The following is a 22502-nucleotide window of genomic DNA, read 5'->3' as shown; positions in this document are numbered from 1 at the left end:
GTATTTTCAAGTTCATATTGAAAACCAAAGTAAGCGATGAACGTCAGATGTAAACAATAAACCTTGGTCTGGTTTCATAATACAAGTGCCATTTGAATCCCCTTACATATATGAATGCTATGGAATCTGTTTACACTTCAGATGGCGAATAAATTACATTTTTTTTTTATGTCACTTCTACGTTTCATATTCAATTCTTCCTTAATCTAAAAAACAGTTATTGTTGCATCAGTTTTATTGATAATTTTTTTTTTATTCCAATTATGAAAATGTACGGATGAAATATTATTTTTTGGAATTGGTTTCATTAAAACAGATATCCGTTTGAAATCACAACGATTGTTAGTTTTTCAACGTAAAGTATTCTCAATGTCGATAAATTGAAATACATTATGTGAAATATAAATTTATAAATAATACATAGCGATTATTAACGAATTTAATGGATTTTTAAACACCTATATAAGCGCAGAACGGAATAAACTGTAAGCAACAGCGAACGAATAAAAAAATGAAGAACAAGTGTCGCAAATTGCTTTGAAAACTAAATTAGTTCACACGCGAAATCGAATTTCGTCAAGGGGTGGAGAAATGACTGGCGGGTATTAAAAATTTTAAAGGTTGTTTTGCTAGTTAGCATTAATGAAATGGATCTATGTCTTTATTAATTCAAGGGTCGTTGTTAACGTAGTCGCTCGTTAAAAATTACCACCAGGAGAGGCGATTGTAAATTCAGGCATTTGCAATGTTAAAACCATTCCCGTTGCACCCGGATAATGCATTTTAATGATGTACAATGTAAAATCGATAGATGGCCGTCCTTACAAGATATTAAGAGGTCTCGGGGATTCGAGCGACACCTGGACCGATATTATTGAAATTTATTTTGTTTACACTGTATCGGTGTGAAGTACTCGCTTCTAGTTGTTAGTGTTGTAGTGTCGATTGTTAAATTTCTAATTGACATTGATTATACGCGATTGTTAGTGAGAATTATAGTTGTGTAATTAAAATAACAAGGTATTGTAAACGGTTGTGAACCGTTCTCAATACCTGTAGGAGGCGTTATAATAACTTATAATATATTATTCCGTGCAAGAACATAAATACAAACAAAGCAATGTGCATGAACCTAAACAGTAAGCTCAGTTAGTCCAGATTTGAGAAATATTCACGACGCCAAGCGTTATGGGCCAAATGTTGTACACGACACGATCTCACATTTCATAATTCACTCAAACAATATTTACCTCTCTTCAGCTTCCTTCATCCAACGTTCAAGCACCGGTTTGATTTTCTGCGCACTTTTTGGAGTTATATCCAATTTCTCAAATCTGTATCGAACATAAATTTGTATGTTAGAAACTTACGCACCGTTCTCTCTATTATATAACGCGTGACGCTCTCCCGAAATTAAACCCAATACCAACTTAAATACAGACAGGACATTGACATAGCATTAGACATACAACAAAAAACAATAGGCAATTTAGGCCGAGGTGATCAGTTTGATGAACGCTGAACGTGTAACGATAAAATGAATTCAATTAAATACGAAAGGTAACGTATGCCAATGCCCTGGCTTTGAATTGCGCAAAATGAATAAAAAGAAATAATAATAATAATAAATGAAATAATCCGTCATGCTTTATGAGTTAACTCGTAACGCTATTTGATAAAACTCTCATAACGATTAGTCATAATGTCGACCCGGGACCGTCTAACGTATGTCTCAACATCAAAATGTAGCGCGTCCGATGCACAACGCCTTTCTGTAATTATTATGTAAATACGGTATACGTGTGAAAAGATATAGAAGTAACGCCAAAACCGGTAATTATAAGTAAATGTATGCGGCTTTCAATCAAGCGGCATGCACGGTCGACCGAGATAACATCTTATTAAACAGCTTTGAAACATTTTGATTACAAGACAATCTACGTACGGCGTGGAAGCTGAGTGTGTCGTGTGCTTATTTGTATCTCCGGAGCTAAGTTCATTCAGATTATGCGTTAGAAGAGATTGTTTGTCCGAATGAAGTTAGCTTCGGAGTCGAGTGTAGGGATATAGTAAACAAAACACATACATGTTTTGTTGCTGTGAAGACAGCTGAGCTGCTAGCATCTGCGAAGCCAGGGCACTGGGGACGGTAACAGATCATATGTTAGTGTATAAAGTAACGCGCCCCGTATGGTAGAGCACTTTGTAAGCACATCATGGAAATCGCAGGCTTGGTCCTCAACGTATTAAGTCGACGGTTTAACGTATTTTCAGACAAGTTATTCAGTGTAGCTGTAAACAATACCTTTGTCCTAAGTCAGAGATGCGTTGACGTCGTCTGTCTCTTATAAAATTGTAATAAGGACATGATTGATTCAACGTTTTCGATCCTAGCAAGTGACCGTGATTATTGAGTGAGCTCGATGACCATATTAACATGAAATGCTAATTGATTAATGTTAATTGAATTATACATTTCGGCTATGATGTTAACAGTTTTAGCCAGTCCGTTAAAAAATAAACGACCGTTCCGTTAATGAGACTCTCGTCTTAGAAGTGTAACGTATATTCAGAAATAATTTCAATTATAATGCAAATTAATTGAGTCTAGCATAATCAAAGGGGTTACAGCCGTGTACGGCGTCACAATAGCAAATTGGGGAGAAATAAAAATTAATGGAAAACGAAATCACGGGACAAAGACAGGAGAATTCTACTCTTTTAATTACACGAAAAAAGTAATTACGCCAAGATAATTAATTAACTGGAACAGAAGTAACGATTAATGATTTTATTATACGGCCGAGGTCGATCAGGGTCGACATGAAATTTCCTTGGAGTCGTCCCGACACGGCCCAGCTCTATCGCTGGTAAGGTTTTCAATCATTCAATTTCAATTAAACATAAGGAAAATCTATCAGATACGCGTTAAACGGATGTTTGTTTTGACTAACAAATGGATGTTTCACAACTTGTAACATCGCCGTGAAGTAACTCCAACGATATGTTTATAAAACTTATAACGCGACGAATAATGCGTTCATAGACAATTTGTTATTAAAGAAGATGGCGCTAAATCAACTCTTTAATAGACGTAAAAGCCGACATCTTGTCTATAATGGCTATTTACATATACATTTTGATAAAAGTACCGCGTCTTTAATCAACACCTCGAATCTACACAAGGTACACTGTAACGCGTGAGGAAGCTAGTCAACATTAATTATATTATAAAACAACAAACCAACCATGAGTAACAATTTTAACAGTTAAGATAAATTAACAGCTACTTTTAAACCAAGGGATAATTTAGTGGCCACTAAAACCATGACATGACATACAATGCAACGGCTAATTACAAACAAATGAGTTAATATGTAAATTATGATAAAATTGCTTATATTTATAATATATTCAAACCTATTTGTTAATGTTACAAGAAAAAATAAATTTTAATTATAATGCGCGTAGATTTAAAAAAAAAAACCTGACCGAGATAGCGGAACGGAAGCCGTCCAAATGGTAATTAATTAAACGAATTGTAGGCAATGAAAGGAGTCGTGCTGTTTTACAAATCACTTCAATTAACGATATTAAAAAGTTATTGTGATATTTGGAGCTGCGTGACGTCGAAGCGGCAAAGTCGTTGGTCACATGCGTATGAAAGTTGGAGGATTTTCATAAAACAGAATCATTTAACATCGAACCAAGCGTGCGACTTCATACATTGAGAGGTATATTGAATCTGCAATTAATATGTTTACGGTAATGAGCGTTTGAAATACCTGCAAATGGCGCTCTGACTGTAAGCGGGCCCTTCGGTGACGGAAAGCGCTTGTCCGACCTGGGTCTGCGTCAGCCCTAGGCCTAGTCGTCGTAATTTGAATGCCTTTGCGAACTCCTTGATGTCTTCTAGATTGATTCCATCAACAACGTTGCCCGTCGACTGACTTATAGTTGGCTGATCTATGGAATTGAAACAGCAAGTATTAAAATTTGTTCCTCCAGCTTCATCCCCGAGGAAAATTATAGGTTTAGCGGGCAATTTATGTAATTAGCAGATGGCTGAGGTACTGATTATGCGGAATATCATTAGTGAGGAGACGTTGCACCCCTGCTTAGCTAACCGATGACAAATTACTTCCTCCCTCCCCACTAGTTTGAGTAAGTCTGCACCAATTAAGACAAGGTAGGGTCGGTAAATTGGCAATCGTTCCTCCATTTACCGCTGCACGGTGAAACAAACATTCGTCTCTAATATATATTTTGTCCCATTGATATCAACGATTTAAGGATAAAACATTTGTTGATAACGGTATGTTATTTTTTATTAGATATCCGATGTCCCGTAATCATTGAGAAGTTATTTCAGGATGATAGCAATGTATTATTCATGGAACTAATTCAATTTATTGATACATGTGTAGTAAATTGAATGTAAGATTAATATAAGCTGTTACCAAACTACAATATAACAGTGCGAATCATTACCCTCAGCTTACCCTGGATCACATTACACTACCTGTTACTATATTTAACTGGAAGTAGCCAAGTCCGGAAGCAAACACACAATGAATATACAAGAACCTCCTTAATAATATTAATATAAATGTCTTTTAAACCCGTTAGTACATAAAGAGATCGTTAAGTCCTCTATAAACTTAAAAAAAAGACAATCGCAAAGTATAAATATGCTAAATTCTAGGGTTCCATAAAATTATCTCAAGTCTGTAATACCCGTGTTTCCCTTCAGAAGAATGGTTTGATTCTCACACTCCCAGGTGACGGAAATTTCATTACACGAATACAAAAGAAATTGTTAAATTAATAGAAATCGAGATCAAATTAATTTAAGCATCCTTTTTAATCACATGCTTGCAGGTCGCATTAGCTACACTTATAACAATATTATCCCGTATCAAACAGCCTTTTATGTTGAACGTTTTACAAGCAATGTATTACGTATTTTTTAATTGATATCAATATTTTATATTCAGGTCTCTTATGTTACATCCACGGTTTTCAAAAACTAAAAATAAATATATTACTTTGTGAGCTCTTAACGTAAAAACATTAATTTACTATATAAAATTAAATTAAATTCTTATTAAAAATCATATCGATAGTCTAATAGATTTCAATATTAATTCATGGAAGTAAGTTTTAAAATATTAATATGTTATGTGTTTATTTTGAAGTAATTTATCTCTATAAATCTCTAACCGGATTTTCCTTATATATTAACTTTCTTGTTATGTCCCCATTATGCTACTATCATAGTTTTACATAAAAGGAATTTTAGTAATTGAAAAACAATTAACGAATTTTTTAGTAAATTAAAAAATTTAATTTCAATAATTATATTGAGAGGATTGCAACTTTTAATTATTATTATTATTTTTTAATTTCTTACACTACTATGGGATAACACTTTATTTTAATAACATTTTTACTGTCATTTTATCTTAATTTAAATGTTACTGCATTTTACAATTTTATTTTAATTTACGTGTAACCCGCGTGATAATCATGAAAGCTTTTACAAACGCCATTAAACGTGACATCAAATTGAGCTTAAGTTCAAATGATTTCTTAAATTGACACAACGAAATTAAAAGGTCACTTTATACAAATTACACCTATGTTTAAAACGGTGAAAGCCGAAAGGTCGCAGGCAACAATAAGACATCCAATTACTATCGCGTGATGAGACTCAGCCATTAATTAATTTACAAAGATAAGTCAATTGGAAGTAACAACGCCGAATTCAACGATAATGCATCTAGATACCGTTCTCTTAATTGTTTAATACATGTTATAAATTAATTAGATAGAATTACTGTTCGCGTGTCCGGACGTTTATTGACCCGGGTTACGTGAAAGAGAACAATTTGAAAGTAATGACATTTAAGTATATTTGTGAATGTTCTCCGATACATTGTATTAATTGTGACTAAATTTTCCATGTCTTGTTACACGAACGTTTATATACTTGGGATTAAAATCTATCTGTGAATATGTATGTATATACCTATATACGTATAAATGTTTTCATTTCCTCAACCAAGCCTCAACCGCGCTGTGAATATTATACGTTTTATTACCCCATAGTTGAAAGGGTTACAAAATATTTCGACGTAAACATTCGATTCGTCAGTTTCAATTAATTTTTCATATTTATCACAGTTAATACCGAAATAGCTTCCTCTACGAAATGATCCGCTAATATCGGATTTGCGTTTGTCGAAAGTATTAATACTGCTCTCACATGCCATGCATATTTACAACACGATATTTCACATAATCATTTTGTGGGACTGTTATAACTATATTTTATATTCAACGCTTTATTATCCTTAATTAAAGTATTCCATTTGTATCGATGCACGTCAGACTGTGACGTGTACACTCTATTCCGATGGTGATAGATAACAGAATCGTTATCACATCAGAATTCTGCACGCAAATACAATTTTGCTAACATGTTATGGATAGAATTAGGCGAGTCGAATTGACTTACATTTGTTACTATTACGTTTTTGAAATTATTGCTTTTGTATCGATTGATTTATTAAGTAACAGTTTTATAAGTGCTCTCGAGTTTCTCCGGTATACAGCGGTTTTCGTAAAAGTTGAACCCCTCTGATATTATTGAAGTTTTCATTTCGGTCTTTCTAATTAAAATCCCATTCCATTATTGAATATCTATCTGACAGCTGATGGTTTATTGAATAATTCGATATGAACGTGTAACTAGATTGTTTTGACCATATATATAATAATCAAGAAAGTCGCGTATTAACGTACGATTCGTTCCATACAGCGTGTAGCGACAACCACCTGTTTGAACCGCACGTGGAGATACACATATTATACATTAAACTCATTTGCTGAATGAAATCTGTTTAATCAGTTTAACATATATATATGGTGTTCACGTTGCGTGTTATGCGACTGCCATACGGTTCATATTTGATAAGATTTGTATGTTAGTTTGAATAATATTCGCCTTCAATGACTAAACTTAGAATTTATTACGATTATTTTATTTATATTTAAAAGTTTTTATAGAATGCTATTTCGATGTAACATATAGGAGAGGTTAATTTTGTAGTTATAAGAATTGTTGGGGAATGCAATTAGTACGTTTTTATACATTTAATATCCCAATAGGATTAGTAGGAGTTCGCTTTAACTGAAAACCGTCAGTCTAGACGCATCACTATAGAAATACGTACACAAATGTAACAAATAATGAATGGGGAAACCTTGACTGTCTGTGTTAAGTTGGCGATGGACACTTGTTGTAAGAATACTGTATTACGTAATGACAGTTAAGTTACTGTATAAAGTAATAATATATTTAATAGCATTTCTTTAGCAACTGGTTATGGAAGTGGTCGGTGGAGTCTTTGTTACTTTTATCGATTGTGCTCAATTTTATCGAGAACGTTAATTATTTGTAATGGCTTTAAATTAGTAAATTAATTTTCTCTGAGGGTATGCGGCGGCGGCTTTTGATGTCGCCCGATTTGACCGCTTTTGTTAATTTCACAGTTTATAGGAAACAAAACTATTTATTGTTTCAACTATTAAAACACTAAGTGTTTTATATCGAGGCCGTAGTGTTACAGAGTTCTCGTATTAAAATTATTTATGACTATTCATATATTGAGTACCAATCCACTTATGATTTGGTATTATCTACAATGAAACATGGGTGCAAAATGACTTTTTTTGTTACTTTTCTTAAGTGTTTATATTAAAGAAAACTAAAGAGATTAAATGACAGTAAATACAAAGTTGGTCTCCAGATGTATGTGTACCCTATCGATTTAATATAGATAAATTAGTACGAGCAGTAAACAGAGGAACTCAGTAATTTAGTAATTGTATCCGCTAACTACGAATTAAATAGTAATCTATAGAACTGGGGCCCCGGGTATAGACGTTTGCTGACTACGAGACGGGACCGATAAGATTCCGATAAGACATGTCGTGATACAGTCAATTCATTTACATTAAAACCGATAAGATTTATATAGGAATTATAGCTATTCGCTATATTTATAATATATTATTATAGAACTTGTAAGTTTTCAAACGGATATAAAGTTAATGCCCACATTCAATAAAACACATTGAAAGTAAAATTTAAAGAAAAAATGTTAGCCGAATAATACATTATTATTATCATAAGCGATAACGAAGTCTTTTATTATCTGTGTCATATTCAAATTCGATATTCAATAATTTTATCGTCTAACATAAAAACTATCATTCTGTAATATAAACTCAGTTAATTGATTCTCTTTGTTTTTAATGTATAAGCTTTCGTCAACAGTTCAAACCTTAACAATCTGAATCTCAACTGATTCGATCATTGTGATACCCACAAAAAATCTGTGATACTCAAATATTTTCTAATAATAACCATTACCCACGGTTCACTATATCAATCAATTTGCAGTCGAGTTAGCAATGCTACGACGATCTCATAATTCAACAATTAACTCACTAGGTCAGATCACACCCCGTGAGCACATTAACGTTATGCATTTACACAAAACTTTAAACAAAATGACTATCAAATATATAAATGTAGTCATGAGAAGACATGACCGAGATGCATTTTAACCAAAGCGCAAAGAAAATGACGAGACATCAATGGTCTTAGTATTAATTACTGGACAGGCATTCACTTTCATTTTAAAGAAATCATTGACTCTTATAATATAACCGCTAAATATTGCTAATATGCAAATGTATCACTTAACACTGTCTACCAATTTCATTAGGGTTACCCTTCATTCTGATTTTAAACTCCCAAGTCTTAGTATTCAGAGTCTGATATCGAAGCTTAAATAAGTTTATGTCGTACCGTTTATTTAGATTAAATTTTATTTTTAGCACCAAATTTTTTCTTACAACTTTTATTTTGCTTTAAACTGAGTCTGATGTAGGTAGCTAAGAGGTTTTTAATGTTCTGCCCGTTTTAATTTCTTCAGGTCTATAATTGGGTCTAAGCCTATACCAGATGAGAAAGCAGCTCGCTCTTAAGATCTAGAATAATAAATTAGCTCATATCGTTTAGTATCAGGTAACAGAAATAAAAGTCTAGACTACCCGGGTTAGTAGGTCCCCACGTTCTTTGGCTTACCCAGTCTAAAATTAAACTATATGGGCCAGTAAGAATAAATCATTTTCAGATATAAAATATCTGAAATAATTATGTTTAACCCAACAAGAACTTGCGTATCTAAATCTTTAAAAGGATATTCAAATAATAATGATGACTATTTATTATGAGATAAATATTCATAATTTAAAACTTCAGCCGGTAGAAAAGTGAATATAGAGGCAAAGTAGTGTTCCATACTAAATTATACACGTATGCCTCTGAGCAGTTCCCCACTTTAGCCGGTTCATCAACAAAACACGGTCCACATTCGAATATCTCATTACATCAGGTATGTGCTTAAGAACTTAGTCTGAACAATGCCTAATCGACTTTGCAGTCTGTCGGCAACTCCTAAATAGACCATCCGACTTTCCAACTCTTTATAGTATTAGTTGAAATAACTGTACGACATTGTTGGACTTTGCGACGGCTAATGGATCGCCTACTTAGAATGAAAAACTTTTTAGATGACTACAGTACTGTTACAGAAGTCCAAAATAGATTATACTTTAGTTTAAAATTGTTTTATTATATGGAATCACGTTTTACATCAAATAGACTGATAAAAATATACTAGTCTTTACTATAGAAAGTCGTTTGGGAGTTTTTGAATAAAAATATTCATAACTTAAATATTTACAATGTAGAATGAATGGATTCGGCGTTTGGTCAATGGAATGATTGTAATATAAATAGTACAAATCTCTTATCGTTGCAAGTCGGTCCAGTTTTCTAACTTTACATAGACAGTCATTAAATCGGGCATTACATAAAATATATCTGCATTTAAATTATTATAGAAAAGAGTGAGTGAATAAATGGGAGATCTTAGTTGGTAATTTAATAAGACATCGGTATAATCTATTGCATGTAAAGAGACTTTATTGGATAAAGTTTTATACGAACTATTATTAATAATATATAACGATTTTAAAAACGAAACAGGAATAGTTTTTTTTAATGAAGAACAAAAAGCGGTCTCCTTTGTATGACCAAAATGCTTCGACCAATAGAGCTCCTCGAACCTATAGTTAGTAACATACATGTGTGTGCTTACATCAGGGAAATTTTTCCAACAAACTTCAGAATTTCCGTTTGATTGTTTGACGTCATTATAGATCATAATCAATATGGTTACTGTCAGAACTTACTAGGTGAATCGGCCAACAGGTCCTCGTCATGTGCTGGTGACTTGACAGAGCTTGGTGAGAGCTTGACGGGAGCGTGAGGTGATGCTGTAGGCGCACTGCCAACACTACCCGCACTGCTTGTTGTACCCGCTGTTGAATGGGACGTTGTTATGGTGATCTCGCCGTTGGATGCTGCGAGCCTGGAGATAAATACAATGTTTTATATTCCAACCTTGTATAGATAAACCAAAGTGTGATCATAATATTTTATGGATAAGCTCTTACAACCGTTTCTTGAAGCCCAAAGCGAGGCTTTTTTCAGAAATCAACTTTCAATACTATATTAGAACGCCGTCTTTGTTGCTTTCATATAAAAATGATGCATTAATATGACGACAACTCTATTACAACTATAAATCAAAATAATTAATTGCAGTCATGTTAAACTAATTACAATTTATTCTTAAGGTCAGAGCCATTAGTTTCTATTGTGTTACAATGATTGTAAGAAATTATGTCTTTCATTTATGTGGAAAATATATGTTGTTCGGCAGATGTTGGACGTATTTTGATCAGCGAATAACATTTTATATTGCGCAAATTATAATAGATATGGCACTATATATTCATGAAGTGAAATTACGTACTATTATACAGCCGACTGCTTTATTACAATATGTTTAATTTGATTGGTCTTCACGTTGAAAATTTTTCTACTCTACAACATAATTTTGAGGATAAGAATGTAAAATGTATGGAAATTTGGTTATTATCATTTGTAACGATGTATGTCGCGTGCTTTAGTGTAGATATAATAATTTGTAAATGTCTAGTTATGTGATGTCACGACTTATAAGCGACTCGTTGTCGCCGACACAATGCATCGTTGCAAGTGGTTCCGCGGCGTATAAATGAGGTGCGCGCTTCATTAAGTGTGCTGTTGCATTAGTGGTAATTGCTGGCTAATTAGGGACTCATTCGTTGTATGGTTGCAAGAATCTACTAGGTTTTATGAAAGCTAGTTTGACTGTGTGTTGTATATATATTTTTATATTTGATTAAGTTTATATTATTATAAAAATCTAAAGCTGTTGACTCAACATTCTTATATAAGGCGAACAATGGATAAAACATTCAATCTACGACCTACGTATCATATTTTGACAAATAATTAAGAAATATTCATAAAAATATTTCGGGTACTTAAATTAGAACCGCGATTAAATATACTTGTTTTTTAAATTATACATATAATGTAAAAGACAGCTGAGTCAGAGAACCGTACACACTTAGGCATTAAACTTTAGGTTTAAAAATAGTCAACAAAGCCGGCAACAGCTACGTTACTTTGACATAAATAAAACCTTCTTCGTACGTAGATGTAATAAAAAGTATTGCTACAATTATTTTTTTTCGCATAATGGATACTGTACAAGACAGAAATTAGTGAACCGTGCATACATATTAAGTGAACGAAGTTGCAGAATACAATACAAGCGAGTAATAAAGTATAAGTATACACTCACACACAGATACACTCATACACACATACACGCACACGAAGACACACACACATTAATTGTTCCTTCAATTAATCAACACGTTACTCGACGCCCAAACTATGCATTTTCAAGATAATTATTTTAAAATGCTTTACAACTGTTCTTTGTAATCTGACCTTTTGTTTTGAATATAGTATTGTAGTCACAAGTATAGTACTAGCGTCTTTTAACTAACACGTAACTATATATTTATCAGGATGCCTATATATTTTTTACATAAAAATATATCGTTCTTGAGTAATTTAAATTCGTAAGTTCGAAAGTGTATTGAAGTTTCATAAAATGGATACATAAAATGTATTCTGCATAAGTGCGGAAGTTGTTAAGTATTAATGCTGCTTTTTTAAACCGTTGTTTATTTTAACCTCCTGTTTCGGACAACGTTGCGGGAAGGGACTTGTATGGAAAAATAATAAAACATCTTTCCTGCACACACGAGTATTCACTATGTGTGTGTGTTCGTGTATGTTCGTGTGTGTCTGCCTTGTGCAAAAAACTGTTTTAAATATTAAACAGGATAATAAATAGAAACGTGTTATAAGAAAGCCAGAGGAAATGATGTAGTGTCTTTATTAAGAGTAATAATTAACTTTAAGAATAATTTAAAACATTCTATTTTTCGACAGCGTGTTTCGTAAGATCCTTAAGGCTGCTTATACATTTACGATTAAATAACGTATTGTTTGTAACAGTTTGATCGTAATATATATGTGTATGTTTATACTCCTCGTAACTACCTATTTCATAGATAAGGGTGAAATTTGGTACGGTAATCGATATATATATTTGTTTAAAGATATAGTAAACAAAACTTTACTTAGCATAACTATTAAGGCACAATATACGGACTGAATATATTTTTAATTCACTAATTAATATTAACATTCTACGTATTCAAACTTACGGAATTTTCTTCATATGATTTACATACATCGTCATACAAAATAATAAAAAGCGTAAAACGATCTCCTAGTAATATGAATAAATTAAATTCATTCTGTAAGACGAGAGAAACTTTATTAAAATAATAATTTTGTTAAATAATAACGGGGGATGTATAACCTAATTATCATCTTCGAGTTATTTATGACTTCTTGTAAAAGTTTATTGGACGGCCATAATCATTATATGGACGTGTATAATATGAAAAAATATATATATTATTATTAATTATAATGTACATTACAAGTAATAATTGCATATTATATATGTTAATCATGAATTAGCTGCGTAGAATGGATTTATATAATGTTATTAGAGATAAGGTCGTTGAACTCGGCGTAAAAAAATCTAAATGACATCTTAAATACAGACAGCATAAAAAAATTCTCACGAAATGTTCGCGAATCACGTAACATTATTGCGAATATCCGTATCCGATCGAAATTTATTAAACTGAGATTATTAGTAATTAAAATTAACAATTTTAATGCTATGACGAATCTAAAATTGGCAACACTTAGCCGTTGCTATATCGAGTGCTAAAAAATATATCAATATATATAATATAATATACGTCGGACAAAAAATGGAATGTTGTATTATATTGATAATATTACATTATAAGAAATATATCATAAGAATATTATTACAATTACCATCGACTTCTTGAGTCTTTTATCCGATCGTTTCATTTGTTATAAGCAATTTATTATCCGTAGTGCGCCTTAAGTTCCAATGTCAGTTTAAACTAATAAACATTTAAGAAACATGACGGGATAGTTTCGTTTTTCTTGCTTATAATAAAGTTAATAATAATTAACATTTTCCGTTTACTTCACACGTTGTAGAGCATTTTGATTTGAATACGTGATGAGGTGGGAAACACGTGCTATAATTTGGGTACTGAACGCTCTTTATAACTATATTAAATTAAGCGTGATGTTTTATTTATTTATTGCATGTTCATTATATATTTTTTTATAGAAATAGAAGACAGATGTTAAAGAATTCCATGTTTATAATATTATTACTTAAATTACCGTGCGTTATTAGTTATTAGCTATGTGTTTCACGTTTAAAATGCGCATTATAATTTTTCCTCTATATCATGTCTCTGAACAATGTGCAAACCATAATGGATACATATATAGTTATATTAATATAAATAAATCGTTACAGAGTTATGTTAAACCGGAATAATAAGGTTGATTTAAGGCGTTTGTAAACAGAACCGTGATCCGTGTGTCCGCAATTCTTGTTCGAATTCGGCCTTGTCGTTGGTAAATTATGATCTTAAAAAAAAAATAACTTTTTGTTACGCCAGTATTTCACAATGATTCAACATTTTAATGTAGCTTTAATAGACGTCAAATGACATACAATATTTATCTAGATTGTAGGCCAACAGAAATGAGGTATTAAACTTAATTATGGATGCGAGAATTAATGCTTCCAGCCAGTAATTATGAGGTCGCATTAACTTAATGTCTTTGAAGTACGCACACATATATATTCACTTAATGGATGCATGGTACAATCGAAAACTAAAATCTTAGAATATTTAATAATGCCATTGTATTATATTAATGGCATGGAAAAGAAACAAGCCGGTGAATCCACACCAATGACTTTTGCCTTTCGTTCACAACGTTCATGTGTTAAAAAATTGTTTATCACATGCCTTACAGAAGTTAGCTTCATACCACGGATATGTCCCTCATACCGTTCCATTAATATTCAGTTTTCCTTACTCATTCGGGGTAACAAACTTTTAAATTTCTCATAGTATTAGGATGAATCAATGAGAGGTTATTAAAAAAAATCATATAATAAGTTTCCTGTAAATATTAGTTTAATTTTGCGGAGTGAGTTATGTATCAGGACCATCGACATATATTATATATTTAATCACTTATTTCTTAATGTTAGTTTGAAAACTACATTCATTTCATTTCCTATTAGCGTCTATTGCGTGCTTAAAATGCAAATATATTACAAAATCTAAATTATATAAGTAGCACTATTATTAAATCTTAGGTCCACGTTAACCTCTACATTATTTTAATGTGATTTATACGAACACTTTATTAGAATAACACGTTTAAATTTAAAGCAATGCTTTCCAAATAATATCTTGCTATTTATTTAACGAAAGCCAATATATTTCTTTAATACGTACTATAATATACTAGCGCTGACCGGGACTTTGCTTGTAATTTCATTAAACGTATCGTGATGATACAAAAGCATAAAGTTCAATGAAAAACAAACATCAAACTATACTTTTGTCGAACACAAACAGATATCCATTAATTTATATCAGTATAATATAAAGTAAAATCGATACGTTAAAAGTTTTTAATCGATCAGTGGAAATACGGTCTCAGAATACAGCCTTCGATACGGTCTGATAACCGCGTAGGAACTATACATCAATGTTACTCGCATAGATGTCATGGGTACTTTAATTAGGTAGGAACTGTGCTAATTATTAAACACTGTATCAAACGAATACGTTCGCGATTGATTAGCTATAACGTTACGAATTACTTATCACATATTTATTGGGTTTTTCTAAGAATGTTTTTAATTATTGTGATATATTGTTGGTAGTGACAATGAGATTGTTGAATATCTTGTTGTTTCGATGAGTTGATGATATAATGTATTATTATTTTATAGCGTATCTAACGTCTCTTTCATTAGGGACAACGCTGCTTGGCTTTTATATTATAATGTTTTGTACAGTCCCGTTAAATCATTCAGTCAATGATAACCGATTATTTGACAATAACATTTCATATTCATAACAAATAAACTGAGGAGACGATTATTATAGTTTTAAGTTAGTGATTTCATTAACTTCAGTAGGCAACCTATGAAGGGGCTGTGGTCTCGTTACAATATCCGGGAACAACGATTCCAAGATATCGACTTGACCAGATAGTTTCGATATATGAGGACATTAGTTACAAAGCAAACATCTATACTTTATAGTATTAATACAAAATCTAGGGATCAAATAGCAATGGTCACGTCACAATGTATTTAATGTTTTCCGCGCTGCCAACACCAGAAAATTGTCCGTGAGGTACTTGAATAGAACGTCATTTATGTAATTATATCACAAGTTATTTAACATCCTGTCTGTAATTAGTATTAAATTACTCATTAAGGTATAAAATACTATGAGATAATTGTTTTCCTTATTTAGTATTATAAGTTCATGCCAATATTGCTTTGCGTATTACGTAATTTTTTTACGAAATACACCAAGTTTCGAAAGCTCATTATGTATGAATAATTTAAATAAATATTTTATATCAGCGAATGAAATAACAAAAAAAACAAAAAAACATTATCATTAGAGTACAATTTAATTACATTGAATGTAATGACTTGTAATAAGCTGGGGACGTTATTCAGCGATAGCATCGCTTATTTCAAATGAATTAAAATGCTAATATTGCATGTTCATTTATCACTCAAAACTCAAAGAAATGAAATGATTGTTATACTTTAGGACGTACGTTGTTTATAGCGAGCTATTATACAGCTAAGCCATGTTTTTGTACATCTCTATACTTTACAGCATTATCGCCTTGTAGTTGTATATTGAATACTGTTGATTAAATCAGTTGTCGATTTGCAATTTATTCTATGACAGCTGTTTAAATATAAGATATAGTAGACTTTGAAATTGCATTGAGTTTGGAATCTAAATTCTAAAACAATCCTTGATTACGGCAGATGTACGTAATTACAGTCATTGTCACGTAGTTAGTTACATTCGTCACGGGGAGAAGGGTTTGAAATTGTGTCATTATTAATAATCATTATTTGTCAATGTAATTATTAATTGTTATATTAAAGGTAGGTTTTATTTTCCGAAATTATCGTAATCATTGAGTGGTATTATGTAATGTTTGTTTACGATCATTGTATAAAATGAATTATCATTAGGTGGCGATCAGTATGGGATTGTGTTTTTTTTCTTAATTAATGGACACCGTTTTGTTATTTTCAGTTTACAATGTGCTAAGTAATTTTTTATTCAATAATGCAAAGTGTAGCTATAAAACAATTAAAAGTTATTTCTTATGATAAAATAAATGGTGCGATTAATTAAAGCGTCTCGCGAAGGTTGTGTGTGTGTTTGTGTGTTTCTTACTGAACGGCTTACCTATTAATACTATTCAGGGCTGCCGCTCCCGAGTTTTCTCTCTCGTTCCTTTCCCTCGATCCTCCTGCGAACCGCTCGAAGCTTTCCCTCTCCTTGTAATGTCTGTCAGGTCGTGGGGAGGACGATCTTCGGCCTTGCATTTGTTGTGGCATATTGTTTTGTTGAACTGTCTGTAGGAGATTGTGATTCCCTTGCGGCTGTTGTAATGCTTGCAGCAGTTCTTGCGCATTTGTCGCTCCGTTGGATAAAAAGTTTGGCAGTCCCGGATTGAGGAGCGCGTTCGATAGTGTTGGATTTAGCATGTTCGGCCGAATGTTGGACGTTTGTTGCGGGTTGGAGTTTAGTAGTTGGTGGGGTTGGGCCATCGCTTGTAAATTGGCCAGAGATGTGGATACCACTTGGCCATTGTTCAGAGCGAGATTTACCATTTGATCGTTGGAGTTCACGTGATTTACGGGTATGGTGAGAATTGTTTGTGTCGCTATACCTGTGTTGAAAGGAAATTCATTATTGGTTATCAAATAGAACAAAAAAAATATATATATAATGTTATGAGGTAATAGATCAATCCATAATAAACACATTAAAAGACCCAGCAACGTGCTGACACTAAATATTAGACAACATTTAAGGAAATATATATTCTTTAAATACTGTAAGGGATCCTAGTCCACAACTTCAGTGGTGACACTGGAGTATAATCTTATGTATGTAAATTTTTGTATCTTAACGATCGGTCACTGCACTGCGGGCGTATAAAAATATTTTTTCATGGCCAGTATTGGTTTCAAACTCAATATAAACAACAAGAAAGTCTTTTTATCCGTAGCTCTTTTTATATTTTTGTATGAAGCAAAGTGTTTTTTGTTTATTCTACAAATTGACGGTCAAACTTATTTTATGGCGGCTCGTTACAGAATGTCTATTGGATCGTCGCTTCTGGTCGCTTGGTCTTGTATTCATATTGTTTTCCTTTTATAAAAAAAAAATTGAGAAAATTTAAAAGAATTGGGTATCAACAAAATGGAGTATTTACAATAATAGTAAAGGTAGCCCTGGATTAAATATTCTATTACATTAGTACTAGTATTGATAATAAATACCTTGAGAAGTAGGTATCAGCAGTTGTGCACCCTGTATGCCCTGTACTAGCTGTCCAGAGGCCAGGATGAGCTGCGGCATAGGGGATGGCATAGCCGGCGGCAGCATACTGCTGTTAACTGGGGTGGGAGATCCCATGCCTAGTGGAACACCTCATGATTATTGTTTTTATAACAGTAAGTTACCAATATCTATAGAATATGTGTCACATTTTTTATCATTAACAATACATTATTAAACTTGTGACTTAAAATAATCAACCCAAACTTCGATACTATATTTAATGATACAAATCACCTGTATTATATATGTTATTGTGTACATCTTTAGTCAATAATTCCATTCAACAATATGAGAGGACTGCTTAAATAAGGGAGAGTCAAGATTGTCTAAGAGATCTTTCATAACGTAAGGGCGATGCTTGTTGATTGTAAGTAGTCTAAGTAAGGGTAAGGAATAAATTAAATATGTCCATAGGATTATATTAAGGTACTGGAGTAATGTAATTTTACAAGTATCTATTATGTAATAGTTACATCAATCTCTAAATGTGTTTATATAAGAATACTTATTTTTAAGTGTAATATTCTGTGTTAGGTAAACGTTTTGAAAAGTATTTTTTAATTGCCTTGATAATCCTCATTATTTATTTGCTTTGGTACATACTATCCGTCACGGATATTCCGTTGCCGATGGAAAAGAGGTAATTTAAACGCGATACTTTCTATATATAATTATAAACAATAAAATGATATAGTTGTTAAAAAAGCCGCCGTCTGTCCCGAGACGGCGGACGATAGAGAATTACACAAAGTCTATCGGCAACCGAGCAAAACTAATTTACCGCGTACAAAACGATCTAACAGAATCTAAAACATTGTCTGCATACCTCACAGGGCCGTTAAATTCAACATTAACACAACGTATTCATTTAAAGCATGACATTCAACATTTTGTAATAAATGCTCTCTCCTACACCGCATCAATTAAGAGCCGAAAAAAATGTATAATTAGGTCTATTAAGACAATAAAACTGTTAATGATACCGCAACAGTCGTAATATCCGTGAGTTGGTGAAAAAATATGTAATTATTCTCATTATTTAAATAGGTTTTCTTTTTTGTTGCGGCGCTGATCTAATGGGCGGGCAGAGATGCCGCTATCTGCCTTTCATTAATCGATTGGTTTCGGTAATCACCTAATTATGGACTTGATTTTCGACTAAAAGATTTAATGCATAAGCCATGTCTGTCTGATTCTATCTTGTTTTCTGGAATAGGACAATATTCGTGATGAATTTAAACCTATTGTTGTAATGTTAAGTTTATTACTGAAATGCGCTGGCTAATGGACCTACAAGGAGAATATTGTAACTATATTAGAAATCATTGTATAAAGAATATATTAATCTCATAGTTTTCTCACCTGGGGCACTGACACTCAGGTTGAGAGGCGAGTTGATGACGGGGTTGGATGGCATTGAGGTGAGACCCTGCAGGTTGGCAGCCAGCTGCGACATTTGTTGTGACATTTGTTGCGACATTTGTTGCTGCGACAGCGGCATGCTCTGTTGCATGTTCGCCAAATTTTGCAGATTTTGGAACATCGATGCCACTGTGGGTGGGAGTTTAAATAAAGACGTCTGCTTGATTTAATTAAAATAATATTTTTTGATGAACAAAATATTTTCATCGTATCTATCATGTTATCATAGTCAATTTGGAATTTTTGGTGTTATATTACTGTATATTTATATCTATATAATAATATATAAACGGTGTTACGAACTCACTGGAGCCATTCATGTGCTGGTGCGGCGTTCGCGAGCGCGGCGACGGCGAGCGCTGGTCGGCGTGCGCCCGCGCACCCTCCGGCGAACTAGCGCCGCTCTCACGGTCTGACTCCGCTTGCTGGAGACATCACATGATATTAATATATTACAGAAGATACTTACTAACATAATGTTTAGTACAACGATACTTATATCTAAATACAGTCCTCGCCTAGGATCTTGTGGATGTATTTAAAGTTAGACCTTCTTGATTAAAACATCATTAATAAGAAAATATCCAAGAGTAAAAGATTTTTTTTATAGATATAAAATTCTGTATGTAATAAATAGATACAAATATTTGATAAACATGAAAATAGCTAAATAAATCTATCAATTTTTTGAGGTGGTAGTGCCTAGCTGTGGTCAAGTTACTACAACCCTCTCACAGACTATCAGCGTGAAGTAGCCTTTAGTGGCTGCGTTTTGTGCGATGAGTGAGAGAGGCAGTTGCCCTTTCCTTATTACCACTCTTTCCTGCCATTTCCTTATTCCCATCCCTCCGTTTTCCTCAACAATCAGGCATCGCCCATGGACATCCGCAAAATATGTTGATGTTGCGGATGTCCATGGGCGATGGTCACTACTGCCCATCAAGTAGGCCGCCTGCTCGTTGGCCACCTTTCACATAAAAAAAAAACTAATATTTTCCGGATTACTACGCGTATCTTATTATTTTGAAAACTACATACTCCCTACGTCGCGGTTACTTAAGCGTGCTAACCGTTGCTGCAAAGTAAAGAAAATATTGGTTTCATTTAAATGAATACTCGCGAAAGTCCTAGATCTCATTAAATCTATCAACATTAAATTAATAGATTTATAAATTAACCTGACAATTTTTAAAAGTAAGCCTCAATTGGTACGTTCGTTACATACTTTATATATTTAATGAGTTGATTTAAAAGCGAACTTTGAAAATATGTATTTGTTTTCTCAATAACAATTACAGACAATAAAACTGTTGATTTACATATACGAGTATACGTCGTGACATAAATATGTAAAGATAGGTTTTTATTCTAAGTACCGGATAAATAAACTAAAAGAGCAATTGCAATACAATCACTTAGAATGTTTGTTAAAGGAAATGTTGAAAAAAAATTATATGAGGTTTCGTCTTATCCCAATATACTTATATGATATTTCATTAATATTTTTCACGTGTATTTGTTATATAACAAACAACATTTTGTTAGTTTGTTGTAGATTATATCATTAATCATGATACTGTGGTTCATAGATTTTATAGCAGTAAATATAGTTCATATAATCTGTAAGGGTGGAGGAAAGTGGAATAAATATGACAAACAAGTAATTATGGTGTACAGCCGCGGTTTTTCTAGAATTTACTTATAAATTTATTTATCAGAATTAACTCTTTAGTAACATTTTTTTTCAAACACACATATTCTATTATAAATTAGTATTATTCTAAATAAAATTTATAATAAATGTAACTGTTAAGTACGATTTTGATTAAATAAATATATTTGATTTCTAATTAACTGTTGGTTTGTTTGTTTGTTAATTCGTTCTCTTAATTCTCTATAACAGCTGGACCTATCCGATGAGTAAGATATCTTACAATCTAAGTACGTTGATGTTTAGCAAAGTAATAGACTTGAAATCTAAAAATATGAAAGTTTAAAAACGTAATATTTTTATCGTTGTTATTTTAATTGAATACTAAAACTACAATAACTGAATTGAATTATAATTAATATAAATGTGATTTATTTTATAAATAAGAGTAATGGTGTGTTCTGTCCAGTGCTCGCTTCGCCCAATCGCTAATTCTATGTCATCTCATTACAAAATTCGTGATTAGTAAAGCGCATTCGGGTTTTTCCTATATTCATAATTAAATACATATTTATGATAAATGTGTTAATCATAATTAAATCAATTTCTAATTATAAATTGATAAAGGTTATCAATTTTAAATGTATTTTTGTTAACTAATCTTTAAAAAGTTAATTAAAAACGAAATAACTTGTTATAATCACACGTAGCTCGGTCTAGACAAACTAATTAAAATGCATTGACATTAATATCGTACATGCATTGACTATTTTTTTTTTAATGTGACACCATCGTAGGTATTAGTGAATTGTTTGTTTTGTTTATGATCTTCCTTGATTTATTGCAATAAAGTTTTATATAGAAGAAAATATTAAATTTATTTGTAAATGTAGTATATATAATTTCTCGTTTTTATGTTGTCATATTTCGAGATTCTACTGTATTCTCTCGTATAAATAATTAGTTAAGTTTCAGTGTAATTATTTGTATTTGTATTAAGATTAGTTTGTGTCTTTGAACAGAAAAAAAATTTAGGCAACTTTTATTTCTAATTAACGGGATACGAAGGATACAATATTAAATCCCACTTTTGTTATAATTATTATAACTCGTGTGTTCATGTATAGAAGCGAACTTTGTGAATGTTACGTGTATCTGTATTATTATATATATTTTTTATTCTCTATATACTTCGTTAAGGTCCAAAGTTAATATAGTAAAGTTTTTAGTTTTATTGAATTAAAACATAATTGATAAGTTATATGTA

At 32.2% G+C, this 22502-nt stretch overlaps 1 protein-coding gene across 10 annotated transcripts in view; it reads right to left on the bottom strand.

The window, feature by feature from the left end:
- Window positions 1–22502, bottom strand: part of LOC116770473 (POU domain, class 6, transcription factor 2) — an 88290-nt gene that overhangs the window by 3646 nt on the left and 62142 nt on the right. For 6 of the 10 annotated variants that reach the window (XM_061527711.1, XM_032661959.2, XM_032661960.2 and 3 more), the window contains 8 exons: window positions 19892–20009; window positions 19525–19713; window positions 18102–18239; window positions 16999–17485; window positions 10333–10511; window positions 3786–3966; window positions 2087–2140; window positions 1251–1334 (listed from right to left, as the gene is read on the bottom strand). In XM_061527711.1, the coding sequence (XP_061383695.1) occupies window positions 1251–1334; window positions 2087–2140; window positions 3786–3966; window positions 10333–10511; window positions 16999–17485; window positions 18102–18239; window positions 19525–19713; window positions 19892–20009 (1430 nt within the window). The remainder of the gene's footprint in view (window positions 1–1250; window positions 1335–2086; window positions 2141–3785; window positions 3967–10332; window positions 10512–16998; window positions 17486–18101; window positions 18240–19524; window positions 19714–19891; window positions 20010–22502) is intronic. The other 4 variants (XM_032661961.2, XM_061527714.1, XM_032661965.2 and 1 more) reach the window with 3 other exon arrangements.

This window comes from Danaus plexippus, assembly GCF_018135715.1.
Source record: "Danaus plexippus chromosome 13 unlocalized genomic scaffold, MEX_DaPlex mxdp_15, whole genome shotgun sequence".
NCBI lineage: Eukaryota > Metazoa > Arthropoda > Insecta > Lepidoptera > Nymphalidae > Danaus > Danaus plexippus.
Note: the sequence above shows the minus strand (reverse complement) of the source record. Positions and strands in the feature narration are given on the sequence as shown.